Source organism: Populus euphratica, unplaced genomic scaffold (assembly GCF_000495115.2).
Source record: "Populus euphratica unplaced genomic scaffold, PopEup_1.0 scaffold311.1, whole genome shotgun sequence".
Lineage (NCBI taxonomy): Eukaryota > Viridiplantae > Streptophyta > Magnoliopsida > Malpighiales > Salicaceae > Populus > Populus euphratica.
The window spans coordinates 120,060-139,883 of NW_011500198.1; the positions used below are offsets into that span (position 1 = coordinate 120,060).

General features: G+C 32.5%; 3 protein-coding genes across 4 annotated transcripts; 2 read left to right on the forward strand and 1 right to left on the reverse strand.

The window, feature by feature from the left end:
- The first annotated feature begins 3,355 nt into the window (after positions 1-3,355).
- LOC105111816 (PHD finger protein At1g33420-like) lies at positions 3,356-8,795 on the forward strand. Of its 2 annotated transcripts, none has more exons than XM_011007277.1 (5): positions 3,356-3,704; positions 4,856-4,982; positions 5,503-5,718; positions 6,652-7,269; positions 7,729-8,795. In XM_011007277.1, the coding sequence occupies exons 1-5, from the start codon at positions 3,374-3,376 to the stop codon at positions 8,465-8,467; spliced, it is 2,031 nt and encodes a 676-aa protein (XP_011005579.1). In that variant the 5' UTR covers positions 3,356-3,373; the 3' UTR covers positions 8,468-8,795. The 2 variants fall into 2 exon arrangements, with proteins under 2 accessions (XP_011005579.1, XP_011005581.1); XM_011007279.1 differs by lacking the exon at positions 3,356-3,704 and adding an exon at positions 4,365-4,711.
- Positions 8,796-10,945: 2,150 nt separating this feature from the next.
- LOC105111817 (peroxidase 47-like) lies at positions 10,946-12,491 on the forward strand. Its single transcript, XM_011007280.1, has 4 exons — positions 10,946-11,305; positions 11,412-11,600; positions 11,703-11,865; positions 11,953-12,491. Exons 1-4 carry the CDS (start codon positions 11,090-11,092, stop codon positions 12,333-12,335), a joined length of 951 nt encoding a protein of 316 aa, XP_011005582.1. The 5' UTR covers positions 10,946-11,089; the 3' UTR covers positions 12,336-12,491.
- A 104-nt stretch (positions 12,492-12,595) lies between these two features.
- LOC105111818 (putative F-box protein At4g17565) lies at positions 12,596-14,473 on the reverse strand. Its single transcript, XM_011007281.1, has one exon. The coding sequence runs from the start codon at positions 14,326-14,328 to the stop codon at positions 12,943-12,945; it is 1,386 nt and encodes a 461-aa protein (XP_011005583.1). The 5' UTR covers positions 14,329-14,473; the 3' UTR covers positions 12,596-12,942.
- Positions 14,474-19,824: the final 5,351 nt, after the last annotated feature.

The window sequence follows — 19,824 nt, forward strand, 5'->3', positions numbered from 1 at the left end:
TGTCATTTCAACATTTGTGTACTCAATTTTTTTCATTTTAGCTATTATATAATTAACTCTCACCGCATTTAATATAAGACTTAATATAAATTATAATATAAATAAATGAATTATTAAATTGATCGATAAAATTAAATTGAATTTAAATATAAATATATATTCTATAAAAAATAAAAATAAAAATAAAAATAGATTATCATCAGTTTTCTATATTAATAACAGCATTAATGTTCACAATATCGATATTAATACTAATAATAATAATAATAATTTTTTATATGGTAATAATTTTAATAAACATTTTAGAAATAATGAGGAAAAAAACAATGAGATTATGTTTAGTCACATGATACCATCAGATTGTTTGTTTTAAATTTGTTAATTTTTAGTTAATAAAATTTTATGGATATAATTGTATTATATTGTTAAGTTATTTAAACCATGTATAAATTTTTATTTAAATCATGTGTTTTAAGATGTTTGAATATTTATATTGTTTATTTTATTTTTATTTTAATTGTGTTATATTATTATTTACTACTTGATTGAAATGATTAATAGATAATTAGTTAAAATATTTTACTTATAATTTTATAATTTTACGATTCGAGTTTATCATTCAAATTTATATTATATATTTCGAGTCATATGAAAAAAAAATATTTTTGACAATCTTAATTGCTCTGCAACCGGTGACCTTACCAAGAACTGCCTCAATTGCTTGCCATCCATTATCCTCTTCAATTGGCTCAAGGCACTCTCCAGATTGTGCACATGGTGGCTGGCTTAAGGTATACCTATCTCCTTGTACCCTTCTAAGAAGGCAGGACTTTATAAGATTAGTTAGGTAAATATTAATTACTAGAGATTTTTGCATGGCATCATCAAGAATCCTGCTGCTGCTGCTGCTGCTGAAGCACAATTTACTCCACTCAGAACGCTTTCTGCTGTTGAGAGAGTGTGCATATTGTTATTTCCAACATCAACCTAGTACTCTGCAGTTAAGGCCCAGATACGAGGATGCAATACACGGGAGAGATTCAGAATTCAATGATCATCAATTTAGCTTGAAGAGGGAGAGGATCAATGATGGTCTTGCCATTACAAAAATCTTCCAGCTGGTCCACCATCAAAATCAACTCCATATACAGTTAGGCATTGCCAATGAGTTGAGGTGGTATGTTGTTATTTCCAACATCAACCTAGGAGTCTCCGAACACAAACATACATAGCTTGAAATTGTGGCGGCGGCGACGATTCCATGACACCGTTCGAGCAAGATATAAACATATATGCCTGGGTTGGTGATCACCATGCATCTCTACAAGTTCAGACATTCTTGTTTCTCTTTTCAGGAATGCATAAGAGATTATCATCCATCCACCACGCACCTAATTCCTTTGTAGAAAAAGTTAAAAGACGGTTTTGCTTGTGAGCATGAACCACGTTGTCATCTTTTAATTTGTTAATTTGCTGTAAAATAATTTAAAAAAAAATAAATTTAAAAATTTAAAAAAATAAATTAAAAAAATGAATTATTTTTTAATATTGGGTAGTGTAACAAAAAAAAATTAATTAAAAAATATTTTTCAGTATTTAGTTACAAAAAAAAAATTGAAAAATATTTTTCAGTATTTAGTTCTTTGATATATGAAAAATTTCAATAAAAAATAATAAAAAAACAAATAATAATTATAAAAACGAAGATCAAAATTAATATAAAAATTAAATTTTAAGAGATGAAATTAAATAATAAATATTTAAAATAAAATATATATAGCAATCAAAAGTTTCAAAACCAAATTTAATATAATCAGTAAAAAATATGATATTTCTAATTTTTTATCACTTCTAAAAAAGTGTTTTCTATTCAATTTTTTTAAAAAATACTTTTTTAGAAATTAAGCTAAATTTTTTTTAATTACAAAATATTTTTTTAATTAATTTTTTTAATAATAAATAAATAAATATATAAAAATTTAATTTCTTGAACAAACAAACGTGACGACGTTAATTTGTTTTGTTTTCCCTTTACAAGCTAGTTAGCTAGAGATTCTTATACTCTGTTTCGTCATCTTATTATTTTTCCAAACAATTAAAAGAATGACATCATAATTATTAAATCCAATCTAAAATATAATATAAAGTCATAATTAAAAAAATAATTCTTAACATCAACTTGAGTTTTTAACATAATCATACATTATTAAATTAACTTCTTCATTGATTTTTATACAAATAAAATTATTGTTTTATATTGATTTTATTTAGCAAGTGTTATCCTTCTTCAACTTCTAACATTGAATACAAAAATTATTCAGATATTTTATGTCAATTATTCTTTTTAATGATATAATCAATACTATACTGGCTAATATTTTGTTTTATTAAGTAATAAATATATTTTTAATTTATTTTACATGTCAATAATTATAATCTTTTGTTTATATATTTAAATAATAAAAAATATATTTGAATTAATTTATAAATTAATTGAGATTACAAAGAAGTTTAAAAGTTGTTTTTTTAAATATTTTTATAAAAAATACTTAAATTATTTTTAATATTAATAAATTAAAAAATATTTAAAATATAAAAAATAAAAAATATTTTTTAAAATAAAAAATAATCTAAAACACCAAATATAATCGCGTCGCTAAAACATTGCAGTAGTGCGAAAAGAATTTTCAATTCGGTTCTTAAACCTTTTCTTTTGAAGCATTGTCTCGATATCCTTCAAACTAAATAATAATAACTTTTATGAATAAGAAATCATGTCTTTCTTGCTTCTTTTTTTTTTAACATATATATATATATGTAAAACTGTTTATTTTTATATTTTAAAAATATTTTTCAAAAATTTAAATATTTTTATTTCTTTTACTTTAAATTAATAAAAAAATACTTTTTAAAAATAAAAAAAATATTTTAATATACTTTTAATGAAAAAACAAACTTTAAAAAATAACAATGCACAATTAAAATATCAACGAAACACCACTAAAATATCAACGAAACTTCCTGGTTCCCTCCATAAAGGGCAACACAGTAACTCTCCATGAAAGACCTCGATATTTGTGGTAAACGTCTAGAACCAGTCAGCGCTCTTAGCGGCTAGGATTTCTCCTCTAAATCAAAAGGACAGATGCTAATCCAACTCGCGCTGTTCTGAAATCCAAAGTCACAGTCACTCAAGTCCCCCCGCCCCCCCCACTTCCCCCCACACCCCCAAAACGTTTCGTTTTCCCCCTCTCATACTAATCACTAGAACTCTTCCTTTCACTCTAATCTTTTCTTTTAATCTCCACCGTCAGATCTACCAGATCTAGAACATTCCTGACTTCCCTTACCTTCAAGCGCCGCCGTAACGGACATGGTTGTAAACGGGAGACCAATTAAGAGGATGAAGATGAGAGTCACAGCTGATCTCTATAACTTCCTCACCTTCCCTGCATCCTCCTCGCTTCCTCCACCTCGCGGTCCTTTCAGATCCAACGTCAGGTCGTTTTTAACTGAACACGCGCTGTTACCTCCCCCCTCCTCGCTTTTCCCCCATCTGCTCACATGGCAAATCTCGTTTCGAGTCGGTGACTTAGTGGAATCTGGTGGTGGAGAGGCGGGGTCGGCGGTGGTTTCTTTGGATGTGGTGGAGGAGGATGTGGCTAGATCTAGAACTGTTTACTGTGATCAGTGTCGAGTTGTTGGTGAGTTAGCTCGAGTTACTGAAAAACGCGTTCTTTTTCCTTCATGCTTTCTCTTTCCTTGCCATTTACTGGTCGGGGCGGGAAACTCGAGATCTCTCTCTCTCTCTCTCTCTTGTTTGTTTTTTTTCTTTATGTGTAAAATAAATAAAAAAATAAAATACCGCGCCATATCACGTTATCGTCTCGTGAGAGTGTCTATTGAATGAGTGAACGAGAAGATGGTAACTTATCGTGAGAAAGTGGCGGTTTTGTGTGCCTTGGAAGGGCGGGTTATGTGGGGCCCAGAGCAATAATGACAAAAGACAATGATCTGGTGTTGATTAATGTTATCTCAGTTAGGATGGACATTTTTTGACACGTGGCTCGTTTTGGGTTCCTGCTTTTGTTGGTTTTTTTTTTTTTTGGATGGGTGCTATTGCGTGACAGCTATTCTCAGCGTTTTTTGGCGGGTAATGCAGCATGCTTGCTTGTCTCGTTGTGGTGACCAGCCTTTGGTTTAGTTTTGGTGGGACCGTATGGTGCATGCACCTGTGTAGCCTTCTTTTGATGGGGATCATGAATTTGTTTTTGGTTGTAAAACCCATGTTGTGCTTTGACTATTCCGGTTGCTTGGGCAATAATGCTTGGTTGTTGAATGGATAATGAGTTGACGGTACTGTTGTCTTTGAATAGGATATTTCTTTTTGTGGTCTCAACTGGGTTAGTTGGTGCTTGGTAGTTGACCAAATTTAATTTCCTTTTTTGAATGTTTTTGATGCGTCTAGAAGTGTGTAATGCTGGCCATGGAATGATTTTTTTTGTTTTCCCATAATGTAAAACTGGTATTCTAAAGATGGATGAGTGGACTCAATCTTGTAGCTTATGAAAGAATGATGATGTTACGGGGTTAAACACGGGGCCACTTTGGAGTATGACTGTTTGATTGCTTGCTGAGGAAAAAATTGTGGGTGATAGATTAACTCATTACGTGTTTAGTTGAACATAATGTCATCTGATGGACTTAGAAGGTGAAAAGTGTTTTTTTTTTTTTTGTACTTACACTGTCATTGCCCGATTATGTATTTCGAATTTTCTGCGTTAGAAAATAGTATTGTGATTGTTTAGATTTTGCTTGTGTTACTTATGTGTTGTTTTTTTCCTCTGCGTTGTAGGTTGGAGTGAACATCCAGTATGCAGTAAGCGTTACCATTTTATCATTAAAGGTGACGGTAACTCCATTGGTGGGTATCATAAGCCATGCACTTGCTGCGGAGACATCCTGCATTTGCCTGAATCAAGGTGAGAACCCTTAGTTATCCTCAGCTTCGCCTTGTTTAGCATTGATTGTGATAGTATGTTGAACGTGGTAACTTGTTCTTTTATTATTTGGCATAATTTAGTACTGTATGCTATTAATGCAACGTTCATGCTTATTATGATATACAGTAATTATGTGCTGGTACATTATGTTGATCTCTGTTAAGCTATAATTTTCTTTTTGTGATTGTTTATGTAAAAAATGTATGTTTGTGGTCTGGGGATAGCCGACCAAGGAAATAGGTTATCTTTTAACAATCTCACGAGTACCCTTTATCTGCCCCATAGTTTTGCTTGAAGATACAATTTACTAGATCTGTTTTAATAGCTTTTACATATTGCTTTGTGGAACTGAATTTTGATACATTGGTGTATTGAACTTGATTCATGCTGGGATTAATGCTAATATCATACCTGTTGATAACCCTGGTTGATTTGAAGTTAATACTTTATCTGCATCATTTTTGTGGCTTTTGATGATCTTCTGAATTTTCTATTTTAGGTGCAAGGCATGTGACCATGTAATAACTGCAGATGATGTAGAAGAGTGGGTCTTTCACCAGTTGGAAGACACCACTCATCTTTTACACGGGGTCATCCATGCAAATGGTTACGGGCACCTTCTTAGGGTAAATGGCAAAGAAGGGGGCTCCAGGGTCCTTTCTGGATGCCATATCATGGACTTTTGGGATCGGTTATGTAAAAGTCTTGGAGTCAGGTTAGGATTTCTCTATTGCATTTCAATGTCATGCTTGTTACTTGGTGAGAGTGTTCTGTTAAGTTGAAATTAATTTCTAATATTTGCTAGCTCATAATTTTTGTCAGAGTTCTCTACATAAACCTTCAGCTCTCAGGTTCATGCTTGTTACTTAGTGAGACTGTTCTGTTAAGTTGAAGATGATTTCTAATATTTGCTAGCTCAAAATATTTATTGGAGTTCTCTACATGAACCTTCAGCTCTTCAGTGTGTTTCTCTAGAGACCCCGTTTGTTTTTGCGTTTCAAAAGTATTTTTGAAAAAATTAAGTTTATTTATTTATTTTACTTAATTCTTTTTTGTGTGTTTTTAGATCGTTCTGATGTGTTGATGTCAAAAAATGATTTTTTTAAAAAGATAAAAAAATATTATTTTGATTCATTTCTAAGTGAAAAACACTTTGAATAGCAACTATTACCACACTCTCAAATACCCGCTCTCAAATACCCTCTAAGTAGATGTTATCTTTGGAAGATATTTCATGGTCTAGGAGAATTTGAATATGGGGAGATTGAGACAAGTAGTTGATGTTTTGGGCTGCTACTCGTAAAAGACAAACATAACTATGGAAGGGCTGAAATTTGTGGAAGCCATCTATGGGGCTGTTCTTTTGGGTCATTGAAATGTTCATTTTTGTTAATTCATTTTGGTGTGGATTTTGTGGAAGTTGTAATTTGTCTAGTGATTTGGTAGATAGAATGCTTTATGCTTCTCTTGAAATCAAGGGTTTTGTACATATTATTCTGGAGATCAAAACACAGTTGATATTTTATACTCTCTCTTAATCTTGTTGGATGTTGGTTTTCTTGTATGGTAGCATGAATCCTGTTAGCCTCCTGATTTCATCTAATTGTAGCTGGGAATACTATTTTGTCTTTTTTCCATGCATTAACAGAAAGGTCAGTGTGATGGATGTATCAAAGAAGTATGGTATAGAGTACAGGCTACTTCATGCTATCACTAAAGGCCATTCGTGGTATGGTGACTGGGGCTATGAGTTTGGTGCTGGCAGTTTTGGTTTGACAGTTGATGCCTACAAGTCAGCCGTTGAAACACTCTCCAGCCTTCCTTTGTCCATCTTTCTTTCCGAAGGACAGAAAACACGCACTCGCTTGCAGGACACAATAAAGTTTTACCAATCTTTGTCAGACCATGAGCTTGTAAATACTAGAGATCTTTTCTGTTATTTGACAAGTTTGATCCACGATGCTCACAAGTCTACCTCAGGGGTTGATGATTCTAGTTGCAAGAAGTGTCCTTTTTATGCACCGGGGATTTCTCCTTCATGGACTCGGGGTGATATTGAACGTGTTGAAGAAGCCATGTTTAGAGTACTACGAGCGGTGTCTGGGTCCAACTGGGTAAGTTGGCGTGCACTAAGAGGCGCAGTTTTCAAAGTGGCTCCTCCAGAGCTCCTTGATCATTGCCTGAAAGAACTTGGAGGGAAATTTGCAGCTGATGGAATGATTGTTAGCTCTCGATGCAATCCTAGTTCAGGTGCTTTTGATTACAGGTTAGCAGTTAATCTATCCATTACTTGATTCATGATTGGCATATATTGAACAACTTAAAATTTGAAGAGGTTTTCTGGCTGTCCGGCAGTCCTCCAGTTTTATTATATGAACTGCAATATCCTATTCTTATTCTAATTTGGCTATGATTAAACTAATGGTCAACATAGCAATCATCTTCTTTGTGCACGAAATGGATCTTGGAAAGACATGAATGGTTTTGAAAGTAATTTTTATTATTTCACTTTTCTGGGAAAACAATGTTTTGGAAAATGATAAAAAAAAGAAAAAACAATTTGAGTTCAGGGTTATGATGGAGCTGGATGGTATTGTTAATCATTAGGGCTGAGATCTAAACCCCTTTTTCCCTTGGGAGGTCCTGTTATTTGCTTCGAATTTTATGTAGTGCAATTTTTCAGTGCAGTGCCATTGTATTAACTTTGTGTTCCAATTTGATACAGACTGGAACCTGGAAATCCTACCTTAAATAGCTCTGCTGCTGCCATTGGCTCTTCTGTCATTAACTGCCCTTCTGAAGAAAACCTTATACAGGACCTGAGATTCCTTTATGAAAACATGCTACTCCCTCAAACAATGTTGAGCTTTGGACATGAGGTCACAAGTGATGCTCGGATCATCTCAGCCAGGAAACTTCTGGACTGCAAGCAGTTCATGAAGGACTACAACAAGTGCGAAACAACGGTGGTGTCTGTACCAAATTCTATATCCCTGTCATGTGAGGTGGTGATTGTTGATCGGTTGGAAGAAAATGTCCCAAATCTCCCCCCAGAAACAGTAGTCTTGCCTTCAAGTGCTACAGTATTTGATCTCAAGCGAGAAGCATCCAGGGCGTTTCAAGATGTGTATTTGATGTTCAGAAGATTCCATGCTGAAGAGCTTCTCGGCTATAGTGGTGTTGATGATTCCACCCAGGTCAAGCTCCTGATAGGGTCAACTGAATCTGTTCAGCTCCGAGGGAGATGCCTTGGAAAAAATGGTCTTGGTAAATTTAGAATGGAAAGAGGAACCGAGGGATGGACTGTGGACTGCTGCTGTGGGGCAAAAGACGATGATGGAGAGAGAATGTTAGCTTGTGATGTCTGTGGAGTGTGGCAACACACCAGGTGTTCTGGCATTCCGGATTCCGATTCAGTGCCTACCAAGTTTGTCTGTCTTAGATGTAGAGGATCCAGCCTCTGAAGAGACGATAACTTACCACGTTGGTGGCAATGGCAGAAGCTGTGGAAAGAGGATGCCTCCAAAAATCAAGAGGCTTTAAATGTTCTCTTTTCCATCGTTTTCATAGGCTAGTTTTTCCTCCAATGCTAGGGTGAATATGTACACATCAAATGCAGTTGTGGTCTCTCTTTCCAGCGCTGGTCTGGCGTGTTGTTGTCTTTTCTGTACATAAACCCTAACCAAGTCTAAAAAAGAAGGAATTAGCATGGATGTCAACTGTGAATTCGTATTTACCTGCTTGATCCCTGCCTCGATTAGCTGTGTAGGATGGATGGGGAGTTTTTTGACTGATTGTGTTTGGCTTGATGCGTGCGTGCGTGCGTGCGTATTCCTTGAAAGTGGATTTGTTTGGCTTGATGCGTGCGTGCGTATTCCTTGAAAGTGGAGCAGGTGTTGAATATTTGACATCGAACTAAAGGGAAAGTGGCTATGTCGTTGACCCTAGCAGGAGGGGTCTGCTTTACATAAAACCAAAAACAGGAGGGAAAAGTGAAACCTCCAGCTTCCTCCATCCATGTACTGTACCAATTTTATTTCTATACCTCATAAATTCTCTATTAAATCTCCCCATCCATGTTCTTATCGAAATATAATTTTATTTAGTAAAAAAAGCTGGCACGTTTTATAGGGAAACTGTCAAGGAATTATAAGAGAGAGCTTCAGTAAAAATATCAAGATTGCTCGGAAGAAAATGGATACCAATCACATGAATCCAAAAAAGAAAAAGAAAAAAGAGTGTGAGAAGCACTCACAAAGAAAATGGAAGTAAGAAATTATAAAAACAGGGTGAGAAGATGGCACCACCACTCCGTGTCCAATGCACTCAGGAAAGCATATTGAAATCTCATGCCCAAAAAGAAGCTTTTGATTGCATATGAAGCTTCCTCCACTTCGTGCTCCATTGTAATTGTTTTTTCTTTCAAATGGAAACCAGCTGCATCCCCCACCGCCACCCCCCCACCGAGTCTTGATCCACGTGGGTAACATTGCCTCCCCCCTCCTCCATCACACACAAGTCATTGTGTCACTCTGTTTTCATTAATATATTGTTTGAATCTTGCACGGTGCCAAGTCTTTTTTAGTGATTATATTCAAAGTCTTGATCATTACCATTCAGAGTCAACCAGCTCGCACAAACTTCTAATCAACTAGTTTAAGGTTTTACTTCAGCATGGATACTTCTGTTAGGTCATAAGTGGGGAGGTTTACCTCGAATTGGGAGTTGACAAAGTAACAAGGTTTTGCTGTGATGAGATTTTTCTAGATTAGTTTAGTCTATTTAGTTGTTGGTCAAGGAGTTAATCAATGTGAATAAGATGCAGTTCCAAACAAGTCATTGTTCTAGAATAACAATGGTTAAGAAAAAACTAATGGGGTTATGAGAAAATTGAGTAAAAGCAGCAGTCAAGAATTTAATACTACCACAGTTGAGCCTTGTTTTGGTAAAGAAATAGCACAATTCTTTTTACCACCAAATTAATCCCTCGTGTTGTCGTCGTCATCATCACGAAAGCATAAATATAATTTATATTATTTTTTAATATAAAATTTGTATATAATTATATTATATTATACTTAATTTTTATCAAATAAATAAAAATAGTGAAATTCAAATTTATAATCGCTTGATCATTAACATTTTAATACCATATCAAAAAATCAATTCAACCCAAAAGTTTAAGTTATTAAATAATATTTTAAGATATAATTTATATTATTCTCTAGTATTATTTACTATTTTGAAGCAATAATAATAAAAAAGTGATAGCAAAGATAGAAAAAAAATGTTTTCATATATATTTTCTATTCAGAGGATATAATTATTAATTCTAAAATTTTCACAAAAATATCCTTATTTTTATCTTTTCAATCAAACATGCTACTATTATTACTGTCTCTATGTCTTCTGTTTTAAAACAATAGCTAACAACAACTTTATATTTTTGCCTTAATTATTTTCAATTAAAAAAGAAGGTACTTGAAATTAACACCTCTTTCTCGGAAGATGATGGTCAAATCCAAGGATACGAATGCTAATGCTAATTGAACTCTCTATTGATTAAAGAAAAGGGTTATGAACTCTGTCGCCATTCTTGAGCAATTTCATTCGAATCCAATGTTCCTATATGCATGTACGATGATGATGGTTTGAAAGCAGGCATCATGGTTAACTTGTCTAGGATCGAATATTCAAGGAACACTAATTGTTGTGACCTTGTTACGTGTCTCCCTACATCTACATGCAAATTCATGTGTTAATCAGCACGCATTATTTAATCTATAATTGACACAAAGTAAGCAAGATTGTTATAATTTATATTAATCACAACTAGCTAGCTAGACTATCGTAATTAGGTGGAGAAAATGATAGATCCACTATCTTCTAGCCCTGCATGCATTGTCCAAAATTTACTTGTCTCTCTGGGGCAACCTTTCTCCAATCATTCACGTTTATATATACATGAACACATTGCTAACTTCCTCTTCACCCTTCAATCAACCTAGCTGCTTCCAAGTCTCTCCCATTGCATTCTTAGCCTTCGCCATACACTGCTCAGAGAGTTCCCTTCGAAGCCATCAAAGATGGTTTTGGCTAATTTTCTAGGTGTGGTCTTATTGATGGAGTTAATAGCAGGTGGTTATAGATTTGGAGCAGATGGCCTGAGCATGAACTACTATGTTTTCAATTGCCCGTTAGCTGAGCCAATTGTAAGGAGCACAGTGACAAGTGCTTTGCAGTCTGATCCTACCTTAGCAGCTGCTCTTGTTAGAATGCATTTTCATGATTGCTGGATACAAGTAATCAACCCTTTTCCCTCTTTAACTGTTTACACTCTCATTGCACATACCAGCAAGAGTGTCCAATGATCTCTCTGTGTTTGACTGTTGAAATAACTTGAAATAGGGATGTGATGGGTCTATCCTACTGGACTCAACAAAGGGTAACACAGCAGAGAAGGATTCTCCAGGAAATCTGAGTGTTAGAGGCTTTGAATTAATTGATGATGTAAAGGAGCAACTTGAAAACCAATGCCCCGGTGTCGTCTCCTGTGCTGATATCGTTGCAATGGCTGCTAGAGAGGCTGTTTCTTGGGTAACAAAATTCTTTCAATATTCTGTTTTTTATTTCTTCTTCTTCTTCCAATGCTTAGCATCTACTGATATATGAATTGTCTGGTGATGGTGGGAATCACAGTCAGGAGGTCCAGTGTATGACATACCGAAAGGAAGAAAAGATGGAAGAAGGTCTAAAATTGAAGACACTATCAATTTGCCTTTCCCCACTTTTAATGCCTCTGAGCTCGTTAGAGTCTTTGGCCAACGTGGTTTTAGTGCCCAAGACATGGTTGCTTTGTCTGGTAAGTATTCATCTTCTTCACCTATCAAATTACTAGGAGTGTCAAGGTGCTCATCGTAGTTCTGTGGTCATCACTTGGTTTATGAAGGGGCACATACGCTGGGAGTGGCAAGGTGCTCATCGTTCAAAACTAGGTTGAGTGACCCTGTTGATCCAACTATGGACTCAGACTTTTCAAAGGCATTGGCCAAAACATGCAGTGGTGGAGACAATGCAGAACAACCGTTTGACGTCACAAGAAATAATTTCGATAGCTTCTACTTCCAAGCATTGCAAAGGAAAGCTGGAGTCCTATTTTCAGACCAAACCCTATACAATAGTCCAAAAACCAAAGCAATTGTCAATAACTATGCTATGAACCAGGCCATGTTTTTCTTTGATTTTCAACAGGCAATGGTGAAAATGAGCTTGCTTGATGTTAAGGAAGGGTCAAAAGGAGAAGTAAGAGCAGATTGCCGTAAAGTAAACTAAATGTTGTGAGATGGTTCTTGTAGATTAAGAGAAGAGACTTGTCCTTGAGTAGATTATTGATGATTCCGGTCTTATATGTGATGGATTATCCTTGTACTTTTTGTATACTTTGTTTAAAGATGCAATAAAATTATCAATAAAGAGTGTGGTTCTATTTCTTGTTTGTCTTGAAGATTTAGTTCTATTCAAGAAGCACAAGCGAATCCAAAAGAAAATCATCAGATAATGCTGACAAGAAACAAGTGATAGAAAGGCTAAAGCTAGAGTTAGATAGAGCACAGCTGTAACTTGTTTCCAGCTGCCAGAAGCCTGAGTAACATCTGCGGCAGAGGTAAAGTAGGAGTAGCAGCAAGCAGAGCTTCACAGCAGCAAAACGAAAGCAGAGAAGCCAGCAGAAACAGACTATTTGAAGTAATCGAGAAAGCTCCTGGTACATCTCTATAATGGATTAGGAAGGATCCAACAGGGCGGTGGTTGAATGCATTACAGAAAGTTGATAGCACAACAAATAACAAGAAGCAATCCATGAGACAAAGCTAGCAAGAAACAAGTGACATCCCAGATAGAACAGAGCCTAATTACCATCCTGGAAACTCCTGATATGGGTCTACCATGGATTTGGAAGGAACCAGCAGGGTGGAGGTTGAATCTTCAGTGCATCCAATTGATAAAAATGCTTGACACTTTTGTCTTTCAAGTTATAAACACCCATATCATGGCCACCATACAAATAATCCTCGTTCATTCGCTCCCAGTAATCATCAGTGAAGTAAACAGAATTCCTTTCACATCCTGGAAGATCGCAAGCTAAGACTGACGCGGAGTGATTTCCTCCCACGAATACTGCTTGATCATCCAACGATTTCATGCTCACCCATGTTTCCTTGTCAAAATCCATCCTAAACAAGCCAAATAGCAATGTCCTGTATGCACAAACCAAAGGTTTAGCAGCCTTGTCAGTAAGCAAGTCTCCTTCGCGCAACACCCTACCTTCCTCGTCAACAAATTCCCCTATGCGCCTCACAACGAGCAAAACCCCACCAGATGATCCCACCAGGTAAAATCTGGAGGTGTAAAGATCACTCGAAACATTCAGCGTCTGCCGCAATGATGCACTCCAGAAAAGACTCGTTATGGTCTTTGTGCTTACAGGAAAACTATCAGATCCCAAGTCCCAAACAGCAAGACTGCCACATTTCGCGAGTACATATAGCTTATTTTCATGGCACATAATATCATAGAACGGGGCATCCATACCTTCAAGATACATCCATGACATTGCCCCACTATCTCCACACTGACAGAAAGCGATTTTCGAGGTTTGACAACAGATTAGTACCACTCCGTAGCTCTTATTATGACATGGGTCGCATGACAAAATAGCCTTTTGAATAAAGTGCTCTCTCAGCTGTCTTGAACACGTCCACCCCCTATAAAATCTTGAATCTGAGGCAGCTTCAGGAGCAAATTCAATAAGGTAATCGCCTCCATTATCCATATCCTCACTTATTCTCCCCAAGAAAGTGTCCATTGCAGGAAGTTCTGTTCGTTTCTCGGTTAGAGGGTTGAAAACAAAAAGGGTGTTTCTTTCACAGTTGATGGAGATCATGTATCCATGAGATGATCCAACACAAAAACTCTGATAACAAATCTCCTTTGACCCACTATACTTGCTACTATAAAGTTGTCCTTCTTCAATACTGAATAGCTTGGTATTGGTGTCGCTGCTTGCATTACTTTCTTCATCTTGAGGAGGAATCAAGAGCCAAGGAATTCGATGGAACTTTGTGTAGAGTTTAAGTTGTTTCGCAACAGAATTCCAATGCAAACAAACAGTTTTGGCTCGTTGAACATCGACGAAGGACAGACGGTTAAGAATTGGAAGTAAAACATCACCAACAAGCTGATCCCATCTAGGCATTGATGATGATCTTCTCTTGGCTTCAGTGTTAGCAATGCTTGGCGGTGATGGTCCTCTCCTTTCGATAGCCATTGGAATTATTGTGGAACGTTGCTTAAATCTGTTCAGATATATACAGAGAAGTTTGATCGATAGTTTCCCTTTCCTGCATGGATTCTTGATGAGATTTGAATTCGTATTAGAAACCTAACCAATCCTGTTGCTATCAGGATTTTTTTTCTTAAAACATTATTTTTTTTTCTTTAAAAAAAGCAGAAAAAAGCAAATAACATTATTAATATATAAAAAACAATCCTGTTTCCCTCTTACAAATGATTTTTTTTAGTTCATAGATTTATTTGCTAATGCTGCGAGGAACTTAAAAATCAGATTCTTACCTCGTCACTTACATGTAATAGCCATAACAATAATTACAATAACAATAATAATAATAATAATAATAACAATAATCTTAATCGTTCTTGTTGGATTAGGATTAGGATGGGATTTTATGATGATGATCCTATCTTTCTTTCGATAGCCATTGGAATTATCGTGGAGCGTTGCTTAATCTCTCCAGGCCTGATAGTTTGCCTTAACTTTTTTGGATTAGGAACTAGATTGGTATTCCGTGTGAAGCAGCGGACCAGACCAAAAGGATTTTTAACTTCAAAGAAAATAAATTAGAAAATGATTATATTTTTTAAAAAATTAAGACAAATTCATAACTGGTATCTTGATTAATTTAATAAAATAATAAAATAATAATATCAAATAGAAAATTATTTTCTCGGACAAAACTGGGCTTACATGTGAAATTCATGATTTAAAAATAAGACATGTCTAGATTTTATGTTTATTATGCATTATATGTTATAAAATTGATATAATTCAATAGAAAAATAAATTGTTGATAAATAAAATGAGACTGAAAAATTAAAAAACAAATATATATTAAGATATTTAATATCATAACACAAATCATTTGCATGATTGTATTTAATAAGTTTGTTTATTAAAATTAATTCTTAACAGAAATCAACAAATAAATAAAATTTATTAAATAAAATAAAAAGAAAAATAAACCATGCATAACTGTACATATTAAAAATATTATAAAAATAAATTTAATCTATATAAAAAATAATTACAGATAAATCATGCTAACATCTTTAAAAATTAAATGCACCAAATATAATTAAAAATTATCATCATTTAAAAATACCAAAAAATTCTTAGAGAAGGTGTATTAATTAAAACTAAAACTTAAAAATTATTAAAAAAAAACATAAAATATATATTATTTAAAAAAATAAAAATAAATAAAATCAGACACTTCTTGCCCTGATAAGTTAGGCAAAGTGTCATCCCATCAAGAAATCACCCATATGTAAGCTTTTTATTATTATTTTTTTAAGTTAATAGGACGGACAACATTGTTCGCCCAAATTTCTTTGGAAAAAAATAGATAACACAGCATCAAAATTTCTAGATTTCAGTTATCATGATGGTTGAAAAAAAATAAGGTTCATGTTTTTTAATTTAAAAACTCTTTGTCAATCAAAAAATCATAAAAACCTTGTTAAACCAATTTATGACCTTACAAAACATTAAAAAAAAATATCTCGAAACCCAAGACCTAAAATCTTTCCAAACTTAGATATATTTTTTAAAAGAAATTTAAGGTTAAAAAAAACACACTCTGTTCGAACTCCTCTTATCATATGAAAAAAATTAATACAAAAAATAACTATTTTAAGAGTCAAAATTCTAGTCAATAACAACTTTTTCTTTACACTCGAATTCGACAAGTCTTCTCTCTCATCTCATAAAAAAATTGAAAAAACAAATTGCTATCAAAATTAGATTTTTGAAAATTAAAGGGGCTAGTTGTCTAAGAAAAAAATAAAAGATAAAAATAAATTTTTAAGATAAATTTCAAAGCCGCCACCAACTATTACACTAAAAAACTTCATTGTTGGGAATATAAAAGAAAATTAAGATATGATTATCTCTATTATTAGATATATCAAGAATCATCTAAGTATAATGTAGAAGAAATTCCCTACTTCAGCTTAATAAACCTAATTATACTGCATGTATCCTCAAAATTCTGCATGGTTAGGAAGTAAAGATAAAAATTTAATTTGAACTTGATGAATACCAACTGACTTAGCTTAAATGGATGAGAATATTTTTAGATACTTATCTTATTCAATTGATAATGAATAAAGTATGAATATTATCAAACTAAAACCCACTTGAATCTAATCTAAAACATATATTTATATTATATAAATATATTTGTAGAACATTTAGATTTGTTTTTTAATACAATATGATATATACATATCTTAATATTAACACACACACATATTAATTATTTTTATTATTTATTAAATAATAAATAATAGTAAGATAATAATACTCATATGGATACCTAATGGCTATAAATATCTAAATTTTTTATCCAATAGATAATAAATAGGACATAAATCGTAAAAAATCTAACTCTCAAGTACCCATTACCATCTCTATTAGCAATGCCACAAACCTCAACAAATATTTTATTTGGGAGTAAAGACTCGTGAAGGTCTTAGGATTTATTTGAAATTGTGGTAGTGATAATAGTTTAAAGTGTTTTTCGCATAAAAATACATTAAAATATACTTTTTTAAAAAAATTATTTTTTATATCAGCGCATCAAAATGATCCAAAAACACTAAAAAAAATATTAATTTAAAGTATAAATTTTTTTTAATTTTTTTAATACAAATTAAATCATGTTTTCAAAAGAACCCTTGTACTTTAACTGCCAGCACCATTGACAAAATCTTAAAGCTTGAATTTTCTTTCACAACTACATTGATAAGTTAATACCAATATATTTCAATTTTCCACAATCTTAGATCATGGCTGCATATAGGCTTACCACTTCAAAAATATTATATGATTTTGAATAATAAAATTCAATTTATTGCATAATGCCAAGTAGACTATACTATTTGTGGACCTGTGATACATCTTGGGTCTGTTTTTTTTTTTTCATAAAAAAATAATACTTAACTGTCAAAAACAAGTTTCAAATAAGGAACACAAATCAACAATACTAGTAAATAAACTAAATTTAAAAAAATTAATCATGAGAACTTAGAAATTTTTTTTTCCAAAAAGGGACAACAATATAGCTCAATTCTTAGTACATTAAATACAGAAGAAAAAAATATGGTAAAAAAAACAATCTAAAAAAATCAGCCTGAATCGACTTAAGTTAACATGACAAACATATAATCTTGATAATTAAAGACAAGCTAACATGGGTTATCGCTCTAAACCTGCAACCCATGTTATTTTACCAAACTTGCAATCTATGTTATCCTGTCAAACATGTAACTTAGGTCATGATATCATATTAACCTGATAAAAAAAAACAAAGAAAATCATGAAGTTCATTAAAAAAACAAATAAGCCCACGTTAACTTTCTGAAACCTTTGACACAAGTTATTAAACTCAAAACACCTTATCTCAAAAAATTATAAAATATAATTCTCAATTAACCAAATATTGAAGAATAAGATTGAAAAGAAGAATGTCAAATATACAAAAAGATTAAAAAAATAGCAATTAAAAGAATGAGAATAAAAATTAAAATACAAAATAAATTTTATCTTTAATTGAAGGGGGGATTAAAAAAATCAATTTAACAAAAGGAAAAAAAATAAAAAGTCAAAAGAATGAGGATCAAAATTGAAACACAATAAATTTTTTATTAAAAGGTGAAATTGAAAAGAAAAATAAATTTAACAAAAAAATTTAAAAAAATGAAAAGAATGAGAACTAAATTAGAAAAAACCACATATCCTAAATTGAGATTAAAAGATGAAATTGAGAAAAAAAATCAAATTTTTACAAAAGAGCCACATAAAAAATTAAAAATAAAAAGAATAAAGATCAAAGTAGAAATTCTCATAAATTAAAGGATAACTTTGAAACCTTGCATAGCCAACATGAATTTCGAGAGAAGGAGAGAGAAAAAAAATATATCATAAAAGACTAATCATGCAATCATTAACCTCATCAATCATCATAAAAGGAAAAAAACACAATAATGCTTTTAGTAACACGATGAAATGGGGGGGTTTTAATAGCTAAAAGGTATTATTCGTACTATTTGAAAGATGTGATCAGCATAAACTACATGTTGTTAAGTGCAAGACAATTTTTTGTTTTTTGTTTTTTTTTTTTATATATTTATTAAAATATCAAAATGTCTCTAAGATGACATGATAACAATGAAATAATCATGATGAAAAGACAAAAAAGCCCATTGACACACTTTTAAAATTTCTGCTTTAAATTTTATTATGGTTGATTCACTGAGCTTCTTTTTTATATATATTTGGTAAAATATCAAATTTTTTCTTAACTGACCTGATAATAATGAGAAAAAAATAATTATAAAAATACAAAAAAGCCTATTGACATTATTATTATTATTATTATTATTATTATTATTATTATTATTATTATGCTTTCAAAAGCATTTTGTTTATTTCATTATGCTTTTAAAAAGAAAATGTAATAACCCAAAATGTTTTTACACAATGTACCATGAACATATATTATATTATTTTTTAGAACACACATTTTTTTTTCTATTTCTCCCAAATTTTCAGGAGAGTGTTTTTTTAATATTTCAATATTAAACTATCATCTTAATATAATTTTCACAATCTATAAATAAATTTCAATATTTTTCTATTATCCGAGACTTCCTTATATGTATATATATCAATTCTAACACAAGAATAAACTAAATGGATACACATTCGTTGCCTCTTAGTGCAATTTGCTTGGTTTAATTTCATATATATATCCTTTGTGACCTATAACAGAAAATTTGCTTCATTGTTACTTCAAACAAAATTTTTTAATTATTTATTATTTAGGATACTAATTTTATTAATTCCTAAATTAATTTTTCTAATTACCCATTAATAAATGTACTATCCTATTAACCAGGAGAATATTATCATCTTTTACCCATTAACCACGATACTAGTCTTATTAATTAAGGTAACTAGTTTTTTCAATTGCTCATTAAATAGGACACTACTTCCATTTATTAGAATAATTAGTTTTCTCTGATACTTTAACATTTATCACATGATATGAAAACACAATTAAGGAAATTTACATTGACAAATAGCTAACACTTTAATTTTTTAGGTGCCTAGCACCTATCTAATGTCAGGTGTGTGACCTGTGCCTATATTGCTAGATGAGTCTTATAGTCTCTCATGTAATGATAAGAATAATGTCATTTTATATTCAATCATCAGCTTACTTGGTATTTTAACTCAATATTCCATCATTTTATTCTTGATTTAAAATGACTTATTACGATTTCATATCTTCAAGTTAATCATTATTTGAAACATAACTAAAGCTAAACATTTGTTTTATACGTAGTTTTTTTCCTCTGAAAGCTAAGTTATAGACTATAATGACACGACTAAAAGATTGATGTCTTCTTCCAAATGCAGGAGTGTCGAAGTAATAAATAACCCGGCAAGACCGGAGTCGAA